The 22057-nt window shown below is 45.0% G+C and overlaps 1 protein-coding gene across 1 annotated transcript in view; it reads left to right on the top strand.

Annotated features, from left to right (window-relative positions):
* LOC126048137 (E3 ubiquitin-protein ligase rnf213-alpha-like) overlaps positions 1–20152 on the top strand; it is a 61504-nt gene extending 41352 nt beyond the window's left edge. Inside the window, exons 42-68 of the mRNA XM_049822720.1 lie at positions 1168–1364; positions 2269–2389; positions 2798–2898; positions 3433–3606; positions 4159–4334; positions 4413–4509; positions 4592–4706; positions 5346–5526; positions 6719–6930; positions 7525–7626; positions 7830–8045; positions 8852–8933; positions 9325–9359; positions 9458–9552; positions 9929–10079; positions 10217–10382; positions 10549–10640; positions 11061–11315; positions 11528–11660; positions 12650–12733; positions 12985–13153; positions 13288–13483; positions 16240–16317; positions 16859–17059; positions 17261–17350; positions 17757–17917; positions 19302–20152. Coding sequence (XP_049678677.1) covers positions 1168–1364; positions 2269–2389; positions 2798–2898; positions 3433–3606; positions 4159–4334; positions 4413–4509; positions 4592–4706; positions 5346–5526; positions 6719–6930; positions 7525–7626; positions 7830–8045; positions 8852–8933; positions 9325–9359; positions 9458–9552; positions 9929–10079; positions 10217–10382; positions 10549–10640; positions 11061–11315; positions 11528–11660; positions 12650–12733; positions 12985–13153; positions 13288–13483; positions 16240–16317; positions 16859–17059; positions 17261–17350; positions 17757–17917; positions 19302–19458 — 3837 coding nt within the window. The 3' untranslated portion in view covers positions 19459–20152. The remainder of the gene's footprint in view (positions 1–1167; positions 1365–2268; positions 2390–2797; positions 2899–3432; positions 3607–4158; positions 4335–4412; positions 4510–4591; positions 4707–5345; positions 5527–6718; positions 6931–7524; positions 7627–7829; positions 8046–8851; positions 8934–9324; positions 9360–9457; positions 9553–9928; positions 10080–10216; positions 10383–10548; positions 10641–11060; positions 11316–11527; positions 11661–12649; positions 12734–12984; positions 13154–13287; positions 13484–16239; positions 16318–16858; positions 17060–17260; positions 17351–17756; positions 17918–19301) is intronic.
* Positions 20153–22057: the final 1905 nt, after the last annotated feature.

The following is a 22057-nucleotide window of genomic DNA, read 5'->3' as shown; positions in this document are numbered from 1 at the left end:
AAAAGGGAACAGCTGGTGTTTCACAGAGCAAAGTGGCACAGCCTGTTTCTAACTGGTCACTAGCAAATACTCAGTGAAAGTGTGTAAGAAAAGAGTCAAGTCTTCAGGGGATATTTCCTTGGAAGTATTTTCCAGCTTCCAGTAAGTCTTAGGGAGTTTCTGAGCTAGTGATCATATCCAGCTCATTCCCTACCAAAGGACCTGTCCTTCATCCTCCTCTACCCATTTTTTAAATTACATTTATACTTTTTGGTCTTCAAAACTTCTATAATTTAATCTGCACTATGTAGAAAAATATTACACAACCTTTGGCTTGTGTTCTGCGTATGACATTGATGTCTTCTTAGACGCTCAGACCTTATAGATGATGGTCATAGTACTTAACTTCTGGGGTGGGGTCCAAGTCTGGATTCAGACACTATAGGTTACATGTCTACAGGGATGTGTCTGCATTTGCAATGGTTGTCTGATCTCCTGTGATTGCTAGTGAAAACATGAGCTACAGAGACAGTGGAGAGTGACTCACTACTGAAGGGAGAGGTGCAGTTCAGTTGCCTACAAGTAGGCATCTACTGACATTTCAGATCCTGTTTGGCCTCCAGCTCCTGCTGCAGTAGGGCATGAGTCTCTTGTAGGTCCTATGCCCTATCTGCTGGCTCTGTACAGATGTCTCAGACATCCAAAGCCATTTCAGCTGACAGCAGAGACCTACAATCGAGCAACTGGATCACACCTAAATATCTAAGTCTTTCCAAAGAACAATTCATTCAACAATCTTAAACATCTCTCTGTGAAATGGAAGAACTGTTCTTTGGAAATACCTATTTCTCCTTCCTGAACGTCAAGGGGACTGAAGGCAACAAGTTTAGAAGCTTAGAGCTGAAAGTTTCCCTGTGGAAGGAAACCAGTGGTCTGGTTCATGTATTCAAAGAGTATTCAAGACACAAGTGCAACATAGAGTTACACTATGGTACAATTATGGTTTCTGTACTGTTCTCACTTCCCTACCTAATAAATTTCTACTATGGTATTTGTTGCCATGAGCACCAAGCTAAGGTTTTCAGAGAATTCCCCATCACAGACTCCAAAGCTTTTTTATTCAACAGGGTGCAATGGGGCTAGGTCAGCTATAAAGGCTATTTTTTTCTTCTCTCTTTTCAAATACAGTTTCAGTTTGTCACTCTTGACACCTTGAACATTCTCCTGAAGAAGGTGCAGCCCACAGATAATCTTCTGTCATTTGAGGCCTGTACAGAATGGCTTAGAAGGGTCAAGTCCATTAAGCCCTGGATGGAGTGGATCAGTATGGACAATTACCAGATTCATCTTTGCCAGAAGAAAAGGGAACTCCTGAGGAGTGTGTTGTAAGTCTGACCCTTGTCAACAGCCTTATCTTCGTCTTTCAAGTAACAGGTCCTCTTTCAGACAAGCCAAAATTTTTTCCTTCAAATTGTTGGCATCTGTTTTCCAAAAGATTCTGCCAGCTCTCACCAAAAGATTTGAAAACTACATTGCTTGAAGCTTAAAAATACAGTCTGTGGAGAAGGATTGCTCATTGCCTACCCTTTTTCCCTGAAGCTCCTAATCCGATGTTTCAATGAGTTCAAAGACTTCAGACAAATATATGGGGCCGTATCTCACCTCTTCCATGAGCTAGATGTCTACACTGTGAAATTAATCCATCCTTTCCTTGGGAAGCCATAGTAATTAGTTTGAGAACCTTGATCTCTGAAACTGTTGTCTCCTTCCTAATCCTTTGCTTGTTCTGTTGTCTGATTATCACAAAAACATTCACAAAATCTCCCCAAAAAGTTGTGTTAAGAACTCTGCATTTTGGTCATGGTCATGCACCCATCATTCCTTTACAATAAGACCTGTTTCCCTGAACGTCTGACTGTATGCTTGATCATGCCCAGGGTGCTTGCTGTAATAGAGTAGGTATCTACATAGACAAAACCCAGTAAAGATTCAATAACTCAGTTTGGTCTGGGGACACTCCAACAAGTGACGTAGACAAGACCATGCCATATTTTTCTCTCCTTGCTTAGTCTAGTCCTCCAAAGCTAGCCCAGGAGTTCTTGTGTCCTCAGATCATCTCACAGTACCTGGGACCTGTCACAGAAATCTTGATTGGAAGGGACCTCAGAGGTCTGTAGGCCAGCCTCCCATTTAAAATTGCACCATTGCCAACAGTAGAGTAGGTCAGCTGTGGCTTTCTCTGGCAAGTCTTGAAGCTTTGTTCAACATCCATGTGTGTGTCCTTTCCAGACACCAGTGGACCTGCACCAACATTGTCTACATGTTCTTTGACCACCTGCTGCACAATGAGACACAAATAGATGAGAAGCTTCTGAGACTTCTTGTGAAGCAGTTCATCTTCACCTGGAATGTATGTGCTCATGTAGTGCTTGCCTGGACAATTTATAGCCTTGGAGACCAGCAGAGTTTGGAAGGAGCCTTATCTTCCAGGGATTACTCTGATGCCAGCTTGAGGGAGGGCATAGAAATGGGAAGAGGGTGGAAACACCATCCAGTGCAAAAAAACCACTGAGATTTCAGACTCATCATGAAAGCCCCACAAAATCAGATTTTTATTTAAAGGAAGGTTTCCTTGAAAGCTTAAGACATATTTCAGGCCAATTATTCCTGGCATTACATGAGGAAAGATACGTGGTGGGTCTGTTTGATTCTGGTGTTTTATTATGTAATTTTGTGGTGCTGACATCCCATATGGTTCCTCTTTCATATGCCAAGAAGATATTTCCATTGAGCTTTCACCACTCTTTCTTTCCTACAGTGCCTGACTGAAACACAAAATTTTGAGCCAGCAGAAACTTTTGAGTTGGTGACAGAAGTACTCAAGATATGCAACCAAAATGCTGACACTGTGTACCTTGTGTAAGTCCAAGCCAAAAAAAAAAAGCTGTTCTGGGGACATTTTACATCAAAACCATTTTTCTAAGGGGTGGGGCAAGATTGTCACTAGTCAAAGGGGATGAATCTCCTCAGGCCAAAGTCTCCTCCTGGAGACTCCTAATGCCCAACCTCAGAAGGCCATGGAGCAAAGTCTTTCCTATGCAGTGTTGTGCCTGGCTGGTGACAGAGACAACCTGGAATTGAATGCAGTGTAATTGATGTAGGTATTCACAGGCCCAGTGAGGCTGTGAATAACACCCACCCCCCTCACCCAGCCATGCTTAGCATGATGGGCCACATCTCTTAGATGGGATGGTCCTTGGTGGAGCCACCCCCTTATTAAACTAGCAGGTGTTGCCCTTATTCTCTGCTCACCAGTAAGGCTAGTTAAAAATGACCATCCAGTTTTGATGCCCACAGCAAAAGTTGGGCATAAGAATCCCATGCCCACCCTCAGGTCTGGCACCAGTGTAAAATCAGTCCTGAGTTGTGTCTTTCTTTGGTGGCATCTTTCAGGAAGGGTGTGAAGGACTGCAAGAGCTGTCTACTGGAGATCACTGACCCAGCAGAGCTGCCCTGTGGCCACATTTTCTGCTCACAGTGCATCTGTGAGTGGAGAAGCAAGCAGTGTAAGATCTGCAAGGCTAACTTCCCAGAGGACTACACACCCACAGCTACAGCGGCCACAAGGTATCCTGTAACTAGTAAACTGGTTTTGTTGTTTCAGTCTCTATCACTTTGTATAAAATACTGGAATAGTTACCAGAGCAGAGGCTACACAAGTGGTGTTAACACGTGATCTCCATGTAAATGTCAGTATTTACCATGTGTAGCAAACTCTTGGTGGTGAAAGGATTCATGTGAAGTGATCTGGGGTCAGTTCCAGCACTTCTACCTCCATCTCAACAGGCAGTCTATCCAGGCATAGATCCTACATGAGAGTCCATTTGTCTTTGTCCTCTAGCTATCTTGAGTGGAGATAGGAGAGAGGGAGAGTACAGGGAAGAAGAAAGTTTGTCCTTGGCATTCAAGAAAAAAATGCTATAGTGGGTTTTCTGGCTGTTAACTCCCCTCTCTATTTAAAAAGCTTATTTATTCCCCACAGTCTAGGTGTACCTGGTCTCCTGGTTGCATTCAGAGAAGCAGAAAACAGAAGCTGTTTCTTTGCTTTGTTGGATTTTGATGGTAGATCTTGATTTTATTCCTCCCTGTGGTAGATCTTGATTTTATTCCTCCTTACAGGGAAGCTGTTGCATGTCACAACAAATTCAGGAGGAAATGTAACTCCTTCTTTGTGGAGTTTGTTACCACCTGTGTCTTGGGAGACAGAGGCACACCATCCCCAGAAGTCATCACTCGACTGATCCAATTTGTGGCCTGCAAGCCATCCAGCCCTGAGCACCAGGCAGTAAAAAGGGGTAAGAGCCTAATTTCACTGGGACCCTGACCTGATCTAGTACTGAAAAAAAATAATGAATGTCATCCTTCATTTTTAGTGTGCAAGTCAAAAAGTGAGCTGTCACCCTTTGAAGAGTGCATGGACACCAGTCCAACAATCAAGTCCTCCCTCTTGAAACTGCTCCTGCGACATGGGTTAGAATGAGCTAGCTCCTAGCCTGATCACTGACCCACACGGGCTACGTGGATGCTCACATCCTGTCTTTTTTTGCCATAGGTTCAACAACATAAAGGTTCACCTGGAAACATACCTTTCTGAGATGGAGGAAAAGATAACCATCAACAGAAGCAACTGGAACCATTTCTACTTCATGGTGGTGCATTGTCTGGAGGTAGGTGCAAACATCTTGAGGTGTTCCTGGAATTCACACTCAAACTAACATTCATTTCCTGTCCTGCCCTTTGTAGATCACACTCTTCATCTCTCCCCCCACTGGCTCCTGAGGGTGTCTGGAACAGGCTGCTGACCTGCCTTGCTTATATGCCTAAGCATAGTCTGGAAGAATCCAGGCCTGAGTTAATAAGGTCCAATGTACAGTCTGAATTTTGGAGCTGGAGCTCCTGGAGTCCAGGGGTGCCCATGGCCTGATTTGTAAGCTCCCTTGAACCTCCCTTGAGCACAGCTGATACTCTGAGCAGAACTGTCCCTGGTCTCTGGTCCACTTTGAACCGGTACACCACAGATATGCACAAGCACATCTGTTCAACATGTGATTCTCGACCAAGTGAATCAAGAAAGGAGGCAGTCCTGTCCTGCCAGAGAAGCAGAGCTGTGGCTACCCTCAAAGGTGGTGAAAAACAGTATACCTGCAAAGCAGGTCATTGCTGGGGACTTGAAATTCACAGGGTACAACATCACAGCAGAAATGAGCTCTACATCTGGTGAAAAGGCTTAGGAATGAAGAAGGGACTATCCAGAATCTATGGCAGCTTTGGACTCTTAACGTTCCCTCTCTCTTTCTGTTGAACAGGATTTTATGTATCCTTCGCAAGATGATGTCAACCAGCTTGCTGAAAGCTGCCTCTCTACTGCAGACCTTTCTGCTTTCTGCTTGCCCAAGGCCTCAAAAATTGACACCCTCCAGTTCATAGCCCGTCTCCGGTTCTCCATCAGCCACGTGGCCACTGTGCTTGGCAGACAGGTCCTCTGTGGTGAGTCATTCTGCTAGCTGCAGAGAGCATGAGAGTTGTGTTTCCTCATAAGCAGGTTTAGAACAAGGCAAACATTCACTATTATAGGAGGTTTCTGAAGGAAAAAAAAAAAAGAGAAGAAAAAAAAAGATGAAGTTTTGTCTAAATTTAGGGGGTTTAACAGATGAATTTTCAAGAGGTGATTCAGGATCAGAAGGGCTAATTTATTTCCTTTAAAGCTACATAATTTTTAACCCTCTTATTCTGACATTATAAAACTATTTTTTGGCAAGATTGAAACTGAACGGGTTTAAAGTAGCTAAACTTTGTATATAAATATGTTGCATCCAAAGATGTGTATGTTGCACCCAAAATGTATATATTACCTAGAACTTGTTGATTTCCTCTGAAACCATTTTCATTTTTCTGGATTATTTTCTCAGTATTGAAATATCCAGGTTTTGTTCAGAGTTGAAAGAATCTTACCTGAATATTGGCATTTCCCCTGAATAAATAGTTCACCAGACTTAAGGAGTGGTGTGCAGCAGTGTATAATAATTTAAGTGTATACAGGTAGGTGCATGTGCTGGCACTCTGTTCTCCTATTAGTCTGTTGAGAATTACAGGCAGAGTCAATGAAGTTCACACTGAACACGTGTGAGTCTCCTGGTTGAGAAGCGGATGTATTGCATTTTAGACTCTGTTGAGTCACTTTCTTACATCTTTGTCAGCTTTGAAGAGTGTCCAAGTAAAGTCTGAGTGACAAGACCAAGACAATCTTACCTCAACCCATATAATCAACGGAGATCCAGGAGATCCTTTATAAGGCCAAGATGTAAAATAGGCCAGATAATTCCCACTTCTCTCAGCTACCTAGGACAGAGCCATGAGATTGCTCTCTACCTTCTGGACAACCTTTGAGAGCTTTCCTCTCTGATTTAAGATAGATGCTAGAGACAATTACCCAACCAAGATCCTGTAAGGACCAAAAATGGGAAAACAGTGGGCCATTCAGTCCCATTATTCACTGCCTAGTATTCAACTTCCCTGCACGCTGTAAGTATTAAGAAGCCCAGGATACTATGGTTGCAGGCCATATTTCTACTCTTGGGGAAAAAGTGTTATTGAAACCTAAGCAGGTGGTGTGTTTGCAAAAAGGACCTATGATACACGACTGCATGGGAGTGAGTCTAATAAGAAATCTCTCTGGTAGCTGCAGATCCAAACATACTGTCTCCTGGTGGGAACAAGCAAGAGGAGCAAGACCTGGTGAATGCAATGAAGAAGCTGGTGGCAAATGCACAGACACCATGGCCTCAAATATTCCTTATTAGAAATCTCTATAACAACTATGGGTTCATCCCAATGCAGAAGATTCTTCAGGCAGAAAAATGGATTTTACCCAGAGGGGTTGAAAATTCACAGGTGAGCATCTTCTAAAAGCCCATCTACAGGTCACTGAAGTTGTGCCACTAAAGCACACAGATGCACCCAGGCTTTTCTTTGCAGCCAGCTCTGAGGGTGTACAGCTGGCTAACTGGAGCCCTGCCTGTTGAAATACATCTTGTATTGTAGCCTGTGTGCCTTATTAGAGCCAATGGGATAGGAAACACCCAAATTAAGTAACAAAATATTTCTTCTTGGGGGCTTTCTTCCAGTCTGGGGAGAGACATAAACTCCTCTAGAGAACATTTCATCCCTATACCTGCTTAGCATGTGACTGTTCCCCTGGAGGGACCTATTTTTGTATTTGGAAGATTTCAGAAATGAAACCATTGCACAGTAAAATTCAGGCAGAACAGATTTCAGAGCCCATATCTCTACAGCACCCCAAGCTTGCCCCCATGATAAATATACAGATTTTAAAAGATGCAAAACCAGTTTGTAATATTCACAACACAAAAATAGCATGATCATTTGTGAGGGGTCTACCTGAATGCTCCAGTGGGCTTGAGATTGCCTTCTAGATGCTGGTGGTATCTTCATTACCATAATATAACTTCCGTCTGTGTTTCACAGCATATGGGTGCCTGCTCAAATATAACACTGATGTTTTCGGTGCTGGACAGAGCAGAAAATCTAATAAAGAACAAAGATCCCAAGGAAGCCCAGAGACTGATTGTGAGTATCCATTGTATCTCCTACAGAAGATTTCTATGGGTTGTTTCTAGAAAGCTATAAGAATTTCCCCCTGAGTTGGAGGCAAAAAGGATTATCACATTTATATAAACCACCACTTTTGAAGCCTACCAGTGAGCCCCTCATCAAGAGGTGTCTTATGGGTCTCCTTAGATTCCATCTGGTTTGTTCAATTTCTTTCCTAGCCTGTCATAAGACAAATGGAAAACATCCTCCAAACAGTGTTGCTCCCCGAAGAGCCTCTGGAAAACAAGATGAAAAAGGTCGTGGATGCTCTGTGCAGACACAAAAACAAGGTCTTGATGGAGGTGGTGTTTCACACTGCACTTACTCTGGCCCTATCCCAAAGTCCTCTCGCTCAACTTTTCAGAAATATCTGCTTTAAGCCTCATGTGGTGAAGGTAAGTTAAGATGTAGGGATACAGATACTTCTCTTCATGACAATACTGTCGGGGTGGGACCTGCTTTTGCACAACCAGCTCTGTCAGCTTACAGCCAGATTTGGTTTGGGTCAGTTTGCAGCTTTCTGGGTTGTTGCAAACACCATATGGAGCCTTCTAGTTCTTCTGCTTCCTTCCGGACAGTCCACTGAGAGCAAACTGAGACTGTCCATCACTATCTGCATTGAAAGTGGAGGATGCAGCCTGCTGAAGATGCCCATCTCTTTCCAGTAAGTCTAAGGGAGCCTGAGGGCCTGCCAAGTATTAGTTGTTGACTGAGCTTATATGACTCAAATCCTAACCCAAACTTCTTCACTCTGACCACAAATATGCCAGCTGTCAGGTAAACTTTTTACTAGACTAGGCCCTCCCTTGCATCTATGATGCATAAATTGTTCCTGTTATTTGAGAAGTGCAGAAAGCAATTGAGACGTGCATTGCCCATCTCTTGGCTGTGAAGACAATGGCAGCGTCCAGATCCCGCTCCTTCCCTCTGAATCTTCAGTTTGGTAGGCAGATACCAAAGAAGTGATGAAGATGCTAACTTGGGCATTGCTGTTCTTGTAAGCCCAGCCATCCCCAATGCATTCCCACTTGACGTAATGCTGTGTCCCTTGGTCTATGTCTCAGTCAAGCTTTCATGTACCCATTTGCACCTAATGTGTTTATCTCAAGAACTGTTATTTCTCCAGTAGATGAGAAGCAATCTAGGAAAATGGTTACATAGTTCCTCAAACCCTTCTTTACACCTGTGTTTCCTTTCTAAGGGGTCCTACCTTCCCACCATGCCTGGAGACCTGCTTTTTGACCAGAAGAACTGGAAAATTGGTCAATATGATACACCTTGGAGTAAGTGCTGGGGAAATTTTACCTCAGTCCAGCTCAGCTGCTCCTATATGGATGGCAGACACAGGGAACTTGCTATAAATGTGCCCTGAGACAGACTGGCCAGAGGATGGAGGGAAAGGGGGAACAGGTGGATGGAGGGAAGGGTGGATTTCTTTAAGGCTACCTCTGTGCTTCTGTTGAGTACTTTACCGATCTCCTTTTGGCTGCAGCAACCCCAGGTCCATTTATGGCAAACTCTGTGAGACCAGATCCCAACAGATGGGAAGAAGGTCTTACTTGAAAAAATTCTGGGCTGTTGCTCTCCTAGTGAAATCTGGCTGTGCTTGTATCATGGAAGATTTTGTAATTGGGAGATGATTGACTGATTAATCTAATTCCCTTTCATACACAGGTTGTCAGTGTGGCACATACTGGATCGTCACCAATGTAAGTGTCTTTTGGCTTTTTGTGATGCTGAAGGTCTTCTGTATGCTGTTAGGTTTTCTGCCCTACATCTTACACTGCTGTTATTTCTTTACCTACAGTGTGGGCGTCCTGGGGAAGTCAAACAATGCGCATGTGGTGCCAAAGTTGGAGGAATTAATCACAAACCTGAGAGAGGTTTTGTGAAGAAGGAAATGTAAGTTGATGCTCCCTCACCTACAGACGAAGATTGATGAACAGGGCTGTGGCCACTTGACCCTCTTTCCATTCTCCAGGCACAGGAGAAACACTGTAGCTGAGTAAAGCAGGGTCTTTGTGACCCAGGGTGCAATCATAGCAGGAAATCTTGGGCATACCTACTGGGGGGAACAGAAATGAAAGAAAGCATAAGTGGCATGAAACAGCTGGAAAGGGCATTTCTTCAGCAGCAGTTCACCCCTTCCAAAAGTTTCATCTCACCCCAAGTTCACATTTGTTCTGTCCCAGTGATGGCCAAGCCTCTGTCAATCTTAACTTATATGAGAGGAGCCCAGTCATTGAGACTGTAAATTGAATTACATTCCTTATCACAGCACAGAGGATAAATCAGGAAAAGGATACATCCTTGGGAGCCCTTCAATACGGACAATTGAATTGGAGAGAGACCTGTCGCCTGCCTCTGTCTGTCTTGCAAGAGCTCTGCTGCATTCATCCATGCTGCTGGGAATCTATACAGATAAACAGGTGAGACAGCTCCTACTGCTTTTCTCTCCCTTACCTCCTGTTTAAAGCCTGCAGCTTCCACAAGATGAATAACTTCTGGCCTACCCTGGGAGTAAGCTTTCTTCAGAGCTAAATTAAGAAGCCACCCTGTCTTCCAGGCAATTCTGAGTCTGATGGCAGAGAAGCCAAAGGATGTGGCAAAATTCTTCTGGGATCACCTTGAAAAAGATATTGAATGCCTGGCAGAGGCACTTAGCAGAAACACAGAGGATGCCACAGTGACTGTCCATCTGTTTCTCCAGCACTTGAACAACTGTACAACAGGTAAAGGTACATTCCATGCATAGGGAGGGTACGAGCAGGCTTACATCACGTTGGTTTTCACACAGCCACTGGAAGTGGTGATTCTCATCCCATGAGTGCAGCTGTTCTGCACAGACTCCAGTGTCTACTGGGTGAGGGTCCTTAATTTGCTTTGCATTTCCTACAGGACAAAACACGGCCTTGAATATTTTGCTTAGGCAAGAAGACCGAAGACAGTGGGAAACCTGCTTTAAAACCCTGACTCAGCCATTCTTCCAGGTATGCAAGGGACTGGTCACTGTGTTTCCAGGTATCCCACATACAAACTACCACTTTGCTAGGGATGAGGTGCAGAGCCCACATGGGCTCTGGTGAATACCCAGACACATCCCATGAACTGGGACATTCCCACATACAATAAACAGGTTTATCACCTCTTTTTTAAGATACTTTTTCTATGCTGATGGAAATCCCCATTACAAAAAATGGCTCTATGCCTTGGAGGGCAAGAAAATTCCCTGTTGACTTCTTCTTGGGCAATTTTGTTCTTGTCCCAGCTTCATTCTTCAACAGGAAGCATTTACTGTCTCTTCCCTTTCTTCAGAGCCACCATTGTCTTCCCTCATGAGAAGACTTGTAAGTCCTCCCAAACCTTTTTGTAACAAAAGGCAGCTCCTAACAACCCTTCAAATTCTGCAGGCCTTGGACCAGAGCCTTACTTCTGTCAAGCAGCAGAGGATGAGAGATCCTCAGGGCTCCAACCTGCTCCTACAAATAGCTTATGGCCAGATGACTCCTTTCAAAGACCAGCCAAACCTTGGACTGATTGGCCTGTCCTACATGTGGAGATTTGAACAGAAGACATCCATCCAGACTCTGATGCATCTCCTTCAGCAAGAACACAGAGAGGGTGAAGGAAACCCCTACCCTGTTCTTCTGGAGCTCATGTCTAAGGTTTGCTGTAGAAACATTCCTCCTCCTTCAAAGCAGAGACAGGCACCATGTGGATTCACCATTGTTGGTGTCAGTGGGGCACCAAGTTGACTCATTTCCCTGTATTTCCCAGTACAGTGCCCTTCTCCTGAATACCACACAATGCCAGACACAATCCTGGTTCCTCAGATAAGTGCAAGGATAGCAAAGTCATGCTGAATTTTCCCTTCCAGCTCCAAAACATCCAGCATGTCCAACACCTGCCTGACATTTTCAGTCTGCAGAAAGCTCTGATCCACTTCTTCCAGAACAGCCATGGAGGGGAAATGTACTCAGTACAACAGTTTCTAGACCAACATGGTTCAGGTATGACATGGACCTATTCCGATCCCAGTAAACTGACCTCTACTACTCCTCAACACCCACATACTCTGCTCTAATGTTACAGCAGGACCTGTGATTTCTGTTGCAAGCTGTGAGGGAGCAGATAACACAAGACTGCACCGTGAAGGAAGATGAGCCAAGAGCTAAGGGTGACCATAGCAGTGAGCAGGGTGCAGTCCCACAGTATTGGGGCAAGGCAAGGGTAGTGATAGAGCCAGTTTCTGTCAACAGACAAGGGATCACACCACCAGAGAAGGTAATAAGACCAGGAGGAGTCTAGGAAGTCCAGTCAATAAGTTATGAGAGCAGGACACAGGGCTGCTTACAACCCAGGCACTGTCCTGAGCTTTCATGTGTCTCCTGGGCCCATGGGGAAGGGGCAAGGCAGAGCCCCCAGGTCAGGCTGCTCAGAGCTATTAAGGCCTATTAGTGCCCTCAGGGCCCTGACACAAGTTCACAGTGGTGACTTTTTCAATCATCTCCATCTTTATGGCCATCTTTGTGGTTTGGGGGAGAGGGTAGAGATCTCTGAGACACTGGAATGACCTCTGAAACATAGGAATGGGTCTTGAGCAGATTGCCTCCCAACCTCAGAGTAGGTATAGCCAGCAGGACTTGAGAAACTTGTAGAGACTTTTCCTGATGTTTCACCCATGAATGGGCAATGTACACAAGACAGGTTTTTAAGACTGTAAGCAGGTGTATTAGCATGGTGCATGTGAGCTGGAATTCGGCACCTGGCATTCTTAATGCCAGATATGGTATAATATGGGCTGGAAAATAATTAACTCTGGTTAAGCTTGGAGCCACAGCTGTGAATGGCAACTAAGGCCCAGCCTAACACACTTTACTGAGCAGTTGCATACCCTGAGATATATCTTTCAAGGAGACAAAAATAAATCTTTTTCAATTCCTTTTTCTTGGGAGCATGCATTGACACTGCTGTTTTTCTCCCCTCTCTGTGCCTGAAGAGGACCAGCGTTCAGCTTTCTGCCGAGCTATAGGGACCATCCAGAAAGTCTGGAGCAATATCAGAATGAAACCACTATGCTCAGGTATTTTGACTTCCCAGGTATTGTTACTTCCCTTTCCTAAGCCATTGATGAAGGCTAGAGCCCATGCCAGTTGCTGAGCTTGCTTTGTTTTGACCCTCTAGCTGAATACAAATTAAAAACCCTTCCAAAAATTCAAAACCTAATAGAAAAAAACTCAAAAAGGTTTTAACAAAGGCTAGTCAGTTTTCCCCTTGGGAGAATTCTTCCTAACACCACATGAGGCAGAAGAGAAACCCTCCATTTTGTTACAGATGTCAGAGTCCCCCTGGACCTGTTGCAAAAGGACATCGATGCCAACACTGCTGTCCTGAAACTCCTCCCAACTCCACTTTCTATTGGTTACCTTGTGACGAGGCTTCTCATACAGCTCCAGAACAGTTGTGTGGACACAGCTACACGGATCACAAATGAACAGCAACGGTACATTGCAAACCATCCCTCTGGAGCAAATCAGGACTCGTCTAAGAGCTGCACGTGTCACTGATTGCAAAGTGGGATGAGGTAAGAAGCAAGCTGCTATCCTTAACAGCAAAGGGTAACTTCTTCTTTCCCAGGATCATCTCTGCAGAAGAAGTGAAACCATCTTCAGTGCTGAAGATAACTGAGAATGATCTGATCACTGCGACACTGGCCAACTCCCAGTATGTGATAGAGGAAGACGGCACCAAGACAACCCATTTTGACTTTCAGACACTGCAACGGCAAGTGATCCAACGTTTTATCAGTGGGAGACCTATCATCAAAGTTCAGGTGAGCTTAGCATGATGCATTTTCGGCACAAGCCAAGTTGCAGTCCTCCAGGCCAGCAGAGTGTGTAGGATTTTACTTCCATCACCTGGTACTCACCTCTCCAGAGCTGGAGGAAATACAAATGGGGTGCCTGTGCGTTTGGCAGCATCTGTCTGCATTCCTTGGATTGTAACAGTTGTGTGGTCAAAAAACACACTGTGCTTGGCAAACCTTGGTGGTGTGAATGGCAATGTGCGCCTTTCTGTTCAAAGCCTGCAGGGGAAGTTGGCCTGGATTTTTCTTATAACCAAGAAGGAGTCAGGCACTATCTAAAAAGACTCAAGAGAGTAGAGTTCCTGGGCATAGTATAGGGCTGGGTTCTAATGTGGGTCCATGTTGGAGAAGCCAGTCTTCTGCTGTGGTATTCATCTTCACTTACATTAGCCTTTGGCTTTCCTCCAGAAGCTCTCAGGGGACCAGGTTTGCAAACGGTTATTCACATCTGAAAAGGCAGGCCAGAGGTACATGCCTCAAAAAGTAAGTCTTGCAGGACAGCAAGGAACTTAGGTAACTAAGTCCCTTCAGCCCCTTTAAAACTTCCCATAACCCTCAGATGGTTATGTAAACTTCAGCTGGGGTTCTCCTATGACTGCTGGTTGTCCCAGCTATTTCCTATGTCAGAGGAAGGGCCTACTGGGTGTTTGGAGTTGTGAAATGTGAAAATCTGGCCACAAGGTAGTGGGAAAAAGGGGTTAAAGGGCATTATAACATGGCTGTCATGTAGTGATTCAGGTCCACATGCTTGTCCTACAGTAGTAGAGGAGGATAAGGAAAGAAACTGACACACAGTCACAGAGAAACTGAAAGAGTTTGGCTGGAGGCACCTCTGAATGTTTCTGGCACAACTGTTTTCTCCAAGTAAGGATAACTTCAAAGCAAGAGCAGATTGCTCAGGCTGTTGTACAGTTGAATTTTGGAAATCTCCAAGGATAGACATTCACCACCTCTCTGCTCCTCTGATGTTTTAGCACCTTCACCATGAAAATGTTTTCTGCATGCTTAAGTAGGAGATCCCTGGCTGCCCCTTGTCATTATTGCTTTCACTGCAATCCCCCTTTTAGTAGTGGAAGGGCAATTAGATTCTTCCCACAGAGTTCTCTTTTACAGGGCGAACAATCCCCTGCATCCTGTTCTGCAGCCCCTCAATCATCTTGTTGGTCTCTGCTGGACTCACTTCAATTCGTCAATGTCTCTTGTACTGAGGAACCACAAATTGGACACAGTACTCAAATGTAACATCATAAATGTTGAATAGATGGAAAGAATCACTTCCCCCAAGGTGCTGGCTACACTGCTGCTAATGTAGCCTGGTGTGCACATGGCCTTTTTCACCATAAGAGCACACTGCTGACTCCTGTTCAACCTGTCTACCAGGACACACAGGTCTTTTCTGCAAAGCTGCTCCAAGCTGCTCTGCTCTCAGCCTATGCTGTTGCATATGATTGTTCCATCCCAGATGCAGGATTTTGCATTTGCCTTTGTTGAACTTCATGAGGTTCCTGTTGGCCCATTTCTCTAGCATGTTGAGACCCCTCTGAATGGCAGCCATGCCCTCTATCATATCAGCTCTTTTGCCCAATTTGGTATCATCCACAAACTTGCTGAGATGTCATGTCAGTTGTTGCTGAAGTATCTTAACAACATCAGCCAGCTCCCTCAGCACCATTGGATGTGTTCTGTCTGGTCCCATGGACCTGTCTATATGCAGCTGTACTGGGTCTGGCTGAGATGGAGTTAATTTTCATCATGGCAGCTCATATGGTGCTGTGTTTTAGATCTGTGACCAAAACAGTGTTGATAACACACTAATGTTTCAGCTATTGCTGAACAGTGTTTGCACAGCATCAAAGGCCTTCTCCATTTCTCATTCTGCTCCCCCCAGTGAATAGATTGGGGATGTGCAGGAGGTTGGGATAGGACACGGTCAAGCAGATGACCCAAACTAAACAAAGAGGTATTCCAAGCCATATAACATCATGCTCAGCAATAAAACAGGGAAGAAGGTGTTTTAGGGAGGTTAGTCACCTTTTGCTCGGGAAGTGGCTGGGCATCGGTCTACCCATGGGAGGTGGTAAGTGGTTGCCTTTGCATCACTCATTTTGTTTACTCACTTTTATTCTTCCTTTCATCTTTCAGCATCCCACTGAGGGTAAGGAGGGGAGGGAAGTGAGTGAGCAGCACTGTGGTGCTTAGCTGCCACAACAGCAACTTATCTCAGTGGTCCCTAATTTGGTCCTCTTTTTTTGTGACATGCCTTTAAACTTTGCCAGTAAACACAGAGGACTGAAAGCAGGCCTTTACAATAAAGAGTGAGGCAAAGAAAGCACCGAATATCTCAATGAGTATCTTTTTCATGTCTCTTCATCAGCATGTCCCCTTCCTTGTTGAGCAGTGGGCCCAGTTTTCATTTGGTCTTCCTTTTGCTACTGATATAGGAGCCCTTCTTGTTGGCCTTCACATCCCTCAGCAGTTTCAACTCCAGATGAGCTTTGTCTTTCCTATCTCCACCATGCATGCCTAGGCAATATCTCTATATTCCACTTGGGTAGCTCGTCCCTGCTTCTGCCTTCCCTATACCTCCCCTACTAGGCTGTCATTGCTACTGGCCCTGCAACCAAGACATGGGTGACTGTGTCCTACTGCATGGTCATGGGTTTCCCGTTTGGCCTGTACCAGGTGATACTTTCTGTCTTCATAGCCACTTATTTGCTTTCCAGACGGCTCCATCCTTTACACTGAACAGCATGAAGACCCTGCAGCACACAAAAACAAAAGTGAGAGAACAGCTGCAACAGGTACGAAAAGAGCTTACCATCCTTTTTTCTATCCAAGCTTTCTTCTGCCTTGTAATGCTTATTAATAAGCCACCCCAGGGGACAGAGAGCTCAGCAGAGAATACGGCACCCGCAGGATGTGTAAAAAGGTCCAAGTCCAAATCAGGCAGGTGGCTGGAGCCTCACAAGGAGCCAATTTTCTTTGCTGGCTCTAAAGTGAATCTAGGCAACTCACTCAGATGGACTCACCTATACAAGTGTCTAACCCGGGGGATATGGTGAGCACAGCGTGCCATTCACTGGCATGGTGGATCAGCACAGGTGGCAGCTGTAGGGTTATTGCTCCTGCTTGCAACTAGACTGGGGAACCCATGTCCTTGTAGTGTCTCTGTCTTTCCCATGTAGACCCTGCACATCACCCATATATCTTTAGCTCTCCCTCTGATAAGAGGACAGGACTGGTGCCAAAGATTATACAGTCATTTTGCTGTACAGGCACACTTGCAGGACCCAGAACTCATATGTCAGGGTCACAGTCTGGCTGTATTTCTCCTGTTGATAGGAATCACTAAGTGTGAACCAGCTGAAACGGATCATGGCAGAAGCCCGATCAGTGAATGCTATTTCCCAGACACTTGCCACCTTGAAAGTGGCTGCTGAGTTCCTGGCTGTGACTGGTGGGGACCCAGAGCGCCAGTTGTCTGAGTATGTAAAAAATGAGCTGAAGATGGATGCAGGTGTGGAACAGTTCAGAGACTTGCCGGTAAGAAGGGCACTTTCCTTGTACTAAATGGGAAACTGGCTGAACATTTCCATCCCTCATATCCTCCCCTAAGGATTAAGACATCACCTTTTAAGTCACACACTCTTGTGAGCTAACCCAGAACATGGCCAACTCAGCCATGGCCTTTCTGAAGAGCAGCAACTGGCTGACTGATTGCCCATCTGTTTTCTCCTCCTCCAGGTGGTACCAAACACTCAATTAAAGCACATCCTGTCTCTGTGGCAGACATTGTCAGCAAAGAGATCTGTGCTGCTGGTGCAGATGAATCAGGTGAGGGAGACAGCCCAGTTCACAAAACTGTCTACAAGAGCTAGGGGAAGAAACTTCTTGAGAAAGTTGATTTTCTGTGGAAAACTTTGGAATTTTTTAGGAAAAAAAATAGGAAAATTTTGTGATTTTAATATCTTACCATTCAGCAAGAGCCAAGCAATATTAATCTACTTAAGTCACATAAGACCCTTGGAAAAGGGCCATCCACAAGATTTTGTGCTAGAAGCAGTGGTGCTTTCTGGCATGGGTCACACCAGCAGCTGGTGCTGTGGTCTCTGGTGGGCCTGGCATAACAGCCAGAAACAAAGAGGGTCCCAGTTCTACCTCTTCTATCAAATGTAGCCCCCAGACAGTCTTTGCGGGGAGTCCCAGGCTGTCCTCTTGCTGATGTTGTTTGTCATTGCAGAATCCCTTCTGCCTGGTTTCTGAGCAGTACCACGAAGAGTTGAGTGCAGAGCAGGAGAAGGCTCTGACTACTGCACTCTGCACAGTTAACCTGGATTTGTTCCTCATTGAGCTCCACGAGATGATCATTGTGCCTCTGGATAGCTTTGATCCACAGTGGGGGTAAGAGCAGATTTTTCCTGGTTTGTTCCAGGGGTAGATGCCAACTCTTTAGACCCAGATGGAAGGGCTCTTGAAGTCCCTTTTAAGGTGGGCTCTTGAAGCTTGCTGGAGAGAAGGGCCATGCCTTCCAAAAGTGGGAGTTACTGTGGCTGTGATGAGCATCATCGAGTTTTTTTGTGGTGCCCAGTTAAAGAGAAGTAGGAGCAAAATACAGCAAAAACCCCAGCACCTTTCATCTGGCATGTCATGGGGAAGCAAGAGAACCACTAGAAATCATACCATCATGGAGACTTAGGTTGGGAGGGCCCTCTGGAGGTCTCTAGTCCCCCCTTTTTGTTCAAGCAGGTCTGATTTCAAAGCTACAGCAGACTGTTCAAGGGCTTGTCCAGTTGTGTTCTGACTACCTCCAAGGGTAGTGCCACCACCACTCTGTATTGTCCCAGGGCTGCACCACCCGTGTGGAGAATATTTTTTTCATTATGTTTATTCAAGATCTCCACTGTTGCATCTTGTGCTTGTTAATTCTTGTCTTTTCACTGGGCACTCCAAGAAGAGTCTGGCTTCGTCTTCTTGACACTCTCCCACTACATAGTTAAAGATGCATTTGGACTTCCCCTTTACCTTCTCTGCTGAAGGCTGAGTAACCCAGTTCTCTACCTTCTCTTCATATGTCCTGTGCTCCAGATCTCTAATCATACTGGTGGTGCTCCACTGAACTCACTCCAATAGGTCAATGTTTTTCTTGTACTGGCAGCACAAAATCGGACGCAATCTTCCAGATGTGATTTCACAAGTGTCAACAGTGGAGAAAAATCACTTAACGAGCTGGCTACATTCTTGTTAATACAGTTCCATATGTGTCTGGCCTTTGGGGGAAAAAAAAAAAAAGGATCATGTAAGGGAACAGAAAAGGTGCCCCCTATACAGGACCAATGAGAAACCCCAATGTGCCAATGTGAGGATATGGCCACACCACCTCCCTTTCCCTGTTTCTTGCATGAGAAAGGTCTCCTAATGCCACAGTGACAGCATGACAGACCCCATGAAGGAGGGAGCTGGGGATATATAAAGTTGAGTACAGGTAAGTTCAGCAAGCTGTGTTATACCTGAGATGGGAGAGGTGGTCAGTGAAGCTGAGAGCTCAGCTTTGAGGAGGCCACAACCTCTGTTTGGGTGCTGTTGACAATGTCGACCAACAGTTGCCCACACTGTTGTCTGATACCACCAGAGATGCCCCAGAAAATACTGCCTGGCTTCCAGCTGCAAGGCCATCTCAGGGGTGCCAGCACAGAGTGTCATTGACTGCCAGTATTGCCTGCCAAAGGTCAGGGCGTTTGGATACTCAGCATACCAGACACTTAAAATTATGATCTGTCACCCACAGGCTAAAGGAAACTTTCATATCCTTCCTGGAAGACAGGCAAGATGATGCCTCCATTGCAAACCTGACAGGCACTTTGAGTCCAGACCTACTGCTGAAGGATGTTGTTTCCATCTGGAAGACAGCTGTGAGGATCAGCAAACTTCATAGCCCTACTTAGATCCAGGAGAGACCAACCTAACTCTTGCTTAGTCCCCCAGGAATTAACTTACCTGCAGCTTCTCCAACCCACTTGTCAGCACCCTGAGTGCTTTAATTGTCCTGACCAACCTCACCAAGGTTTTTCACCCATGCACCCACTGTCCACTGGTCCAGGAGCTCCACTTAAGCTCAGCCCTGGGCCTTCTGTCCCTGCCTGAGCTATGTTGTAGGTGCATTGGTGTCCAACCCTGTGCCCTGACAATCCTGATTTCCTCACTAGCCTTCCTGCTTTGACCTTGGACCTGTCTCATCACCTCACCTTGTTTGATGATCATTGGGCAGTCAATAGAATCTGGCTCTGCCCAGGTTCTGTGGGACTGTGCCTGGTCAATGGGGACACTCTCCTGCCTTTTCTGGGGTCACCTTCTGTTCCCAGCTCATTTTCATGTGTGGAACAGCCCCACGCCTCCTGCTCCCTGACAAAAAAAATCTCCCCACCAACCATTCAGTTCTTTGCCAATTTATTGCATCTAAGTTTCAGAGCAGGTTACCAAAAAACAATCAGCTGGAAAGGGGGAGGGAAAGGGAACCTCATTTAATGCTTAGGACAGTATTTGTGCTTTTTTCCTAATAGTTGTGATAGCATATTCAAGGCAGCAAAAGCAATGTAAGCAAAAATACACCTAGAAATAAAAGCAAAAGCAAGAAACAGAGCAGCTGCAGCTCTGCGGCATGGATGAGCAGTGGTACTTCCACAATAAAGACACACTTCACATCTGTAGTGAAAACCCATTTTATATCCATATTTGGGGACTCTGCACCTTGAGAGAGATTATAAGTCACCCCTTCAGTTGGCCCAGATCAGGTCTTCAGTTTTGTTCATCCTGACATAGAAGCGTGTGCTGTGCTTCCTTACTGGTCCCAACTTTGTTTTCTTTGGTATCCTCCAAATCAGTCCCAGTTCCCAAGATTGAATTCCTCTGGTGATGAGTGGTTGACGATTGGTGAGTAATTTATAGCCCTGGGCCTTCAAATATAACCTTGTGCCTGTATTTTCAAGGCCTCTGCTCTCATCCCATGCCTGTACTCCACTGCATTTTTATTCTAGGGTCATACGTACTTTATCCTGCATATAGTAACTACTTGTTACTAGTATTAGTCACTATATATATATGTGTGTGTGTGTATATATATACACACACAAAAATATACATGTATATGTACATACATGTATATGCATGCATTTATATATACACACAAACATGCACATGTATAAATATATATACACACATGCACACACAAAAACTATTGTAATGGTAGAACAACACAGTTATACAGCACTAAAGCTCAGACAAGTTTAGGTGCTATAAGCTTGTGGAGAAAGGAAGGAAGGGATGGATCCTTCTGGCGCTGGTGCAAAGCAAAACCTGGGCATCCCCCTTTCCCCACCATAACTTTGCAGCTGAGCAGCAAGAAGTAGAACAACTGGCTCATCTTCTTTCACGTAGGCAGTGGAGGATGACACAAGAGGTGAGACAGGCTTTTATGGAATAAACCAGCTGGGCTCACCCACAGTGATGTGTTCTTGGAGCAGCTCGGTGGAGACTTGGATGTGGGGTCTGCCACAGGGCTGGGGGTTGAAAGCCAGGGGCCTTGATGGATCGCCAGGCTCCGAAACTGGCCAAGACCTCTGGTGGGAACTGGGACCGTGCTGAAAACTGTTCCAATACAGAGATAGGATGTGAGAACAAAATGCAGAAATATTGTTGCTGTGGTATGCAAATTCTGTGCTTGAGATGAGAAACTGCTTTTGCTTAATTAAACTTAGGTAGGTGAGTAAGGCTAAAGTAAGGTAATTCTGCCCCCCAGAAGCATAAAATGTAAATCAGATGCTACCACTGTGGACCATGCAGTCAGGAGGGAGTCTTGCAGCATAAGACATCCTTCATCTAAAGAATTGTATCAGTAATCCTGTAGTAGGCCTAAAATGCCCAAGTAACAGTGTCAGAAACATTGAATTTGGGTATGAATGTTACAGAGTTGAGACCAATGAGTAATTAAGGATCGTTTGCTTGGGAGGACTCCAAAGGGCAAAAAAAGAGGTGCAAAGGAGGAAAAAATGTGGGTTCAGGAAAAGGAAAAAAATGGGCTTACCAGGCTGGTCCACAAGACTTGGTGTGGGAGGGTGCAGCAAAGATGCATAAACTTATAAGGAAGGTTAGACTTGGTACCTTAATACTAAGTGCAGGAGGAAAGGCAATAGAATTGCAGTTTAATAAGTGCTTGATTTATAAGATTTCTTTGTAGTAACATAATTATGATCAGTACTAATACCAGTAATAAGCAATAGAACTGTCACTCTGTATTACTTGCAGTGGCATAATTGTCAATTAGTCTACTAAAAAGTGGTGTGTTTATAAGGTAGTTAAGGTGTTACAAGCTTTTTAGAGGTGTGTTTTTCTTAATTAATAAACATCATTACTATCTCAGTCCACTACCTCTCAAGCCTCCAATTGAAAGGAGAAGAGTTGGACTTGGGGCGTAGCTGCTTTCCACCCTTGGGAAGAACAGGAGACAAGGAGAGGCAATTTTGACACACGGTGGACCTTCCTTCGGTG

This window comes from Accipiter gentilis, chromosome 19 (genome assembly GCF_929443795.1).
Source record: "Accipiter gentilis chromosome 19, bAccGen1.1, whole genome shotgun sequence".
NCBI classification, from domain to species: domain Eukaryota; kingdom Metazoa; phylum Chordata; class Aves; order Accipitriformes; family Accipitridae; genus Astur; species Astur gentilis.
Note: the sequence above shows the minus strand (reverse complement) of the source record. Positions and strands in the feature narration are given on the sequence as shown.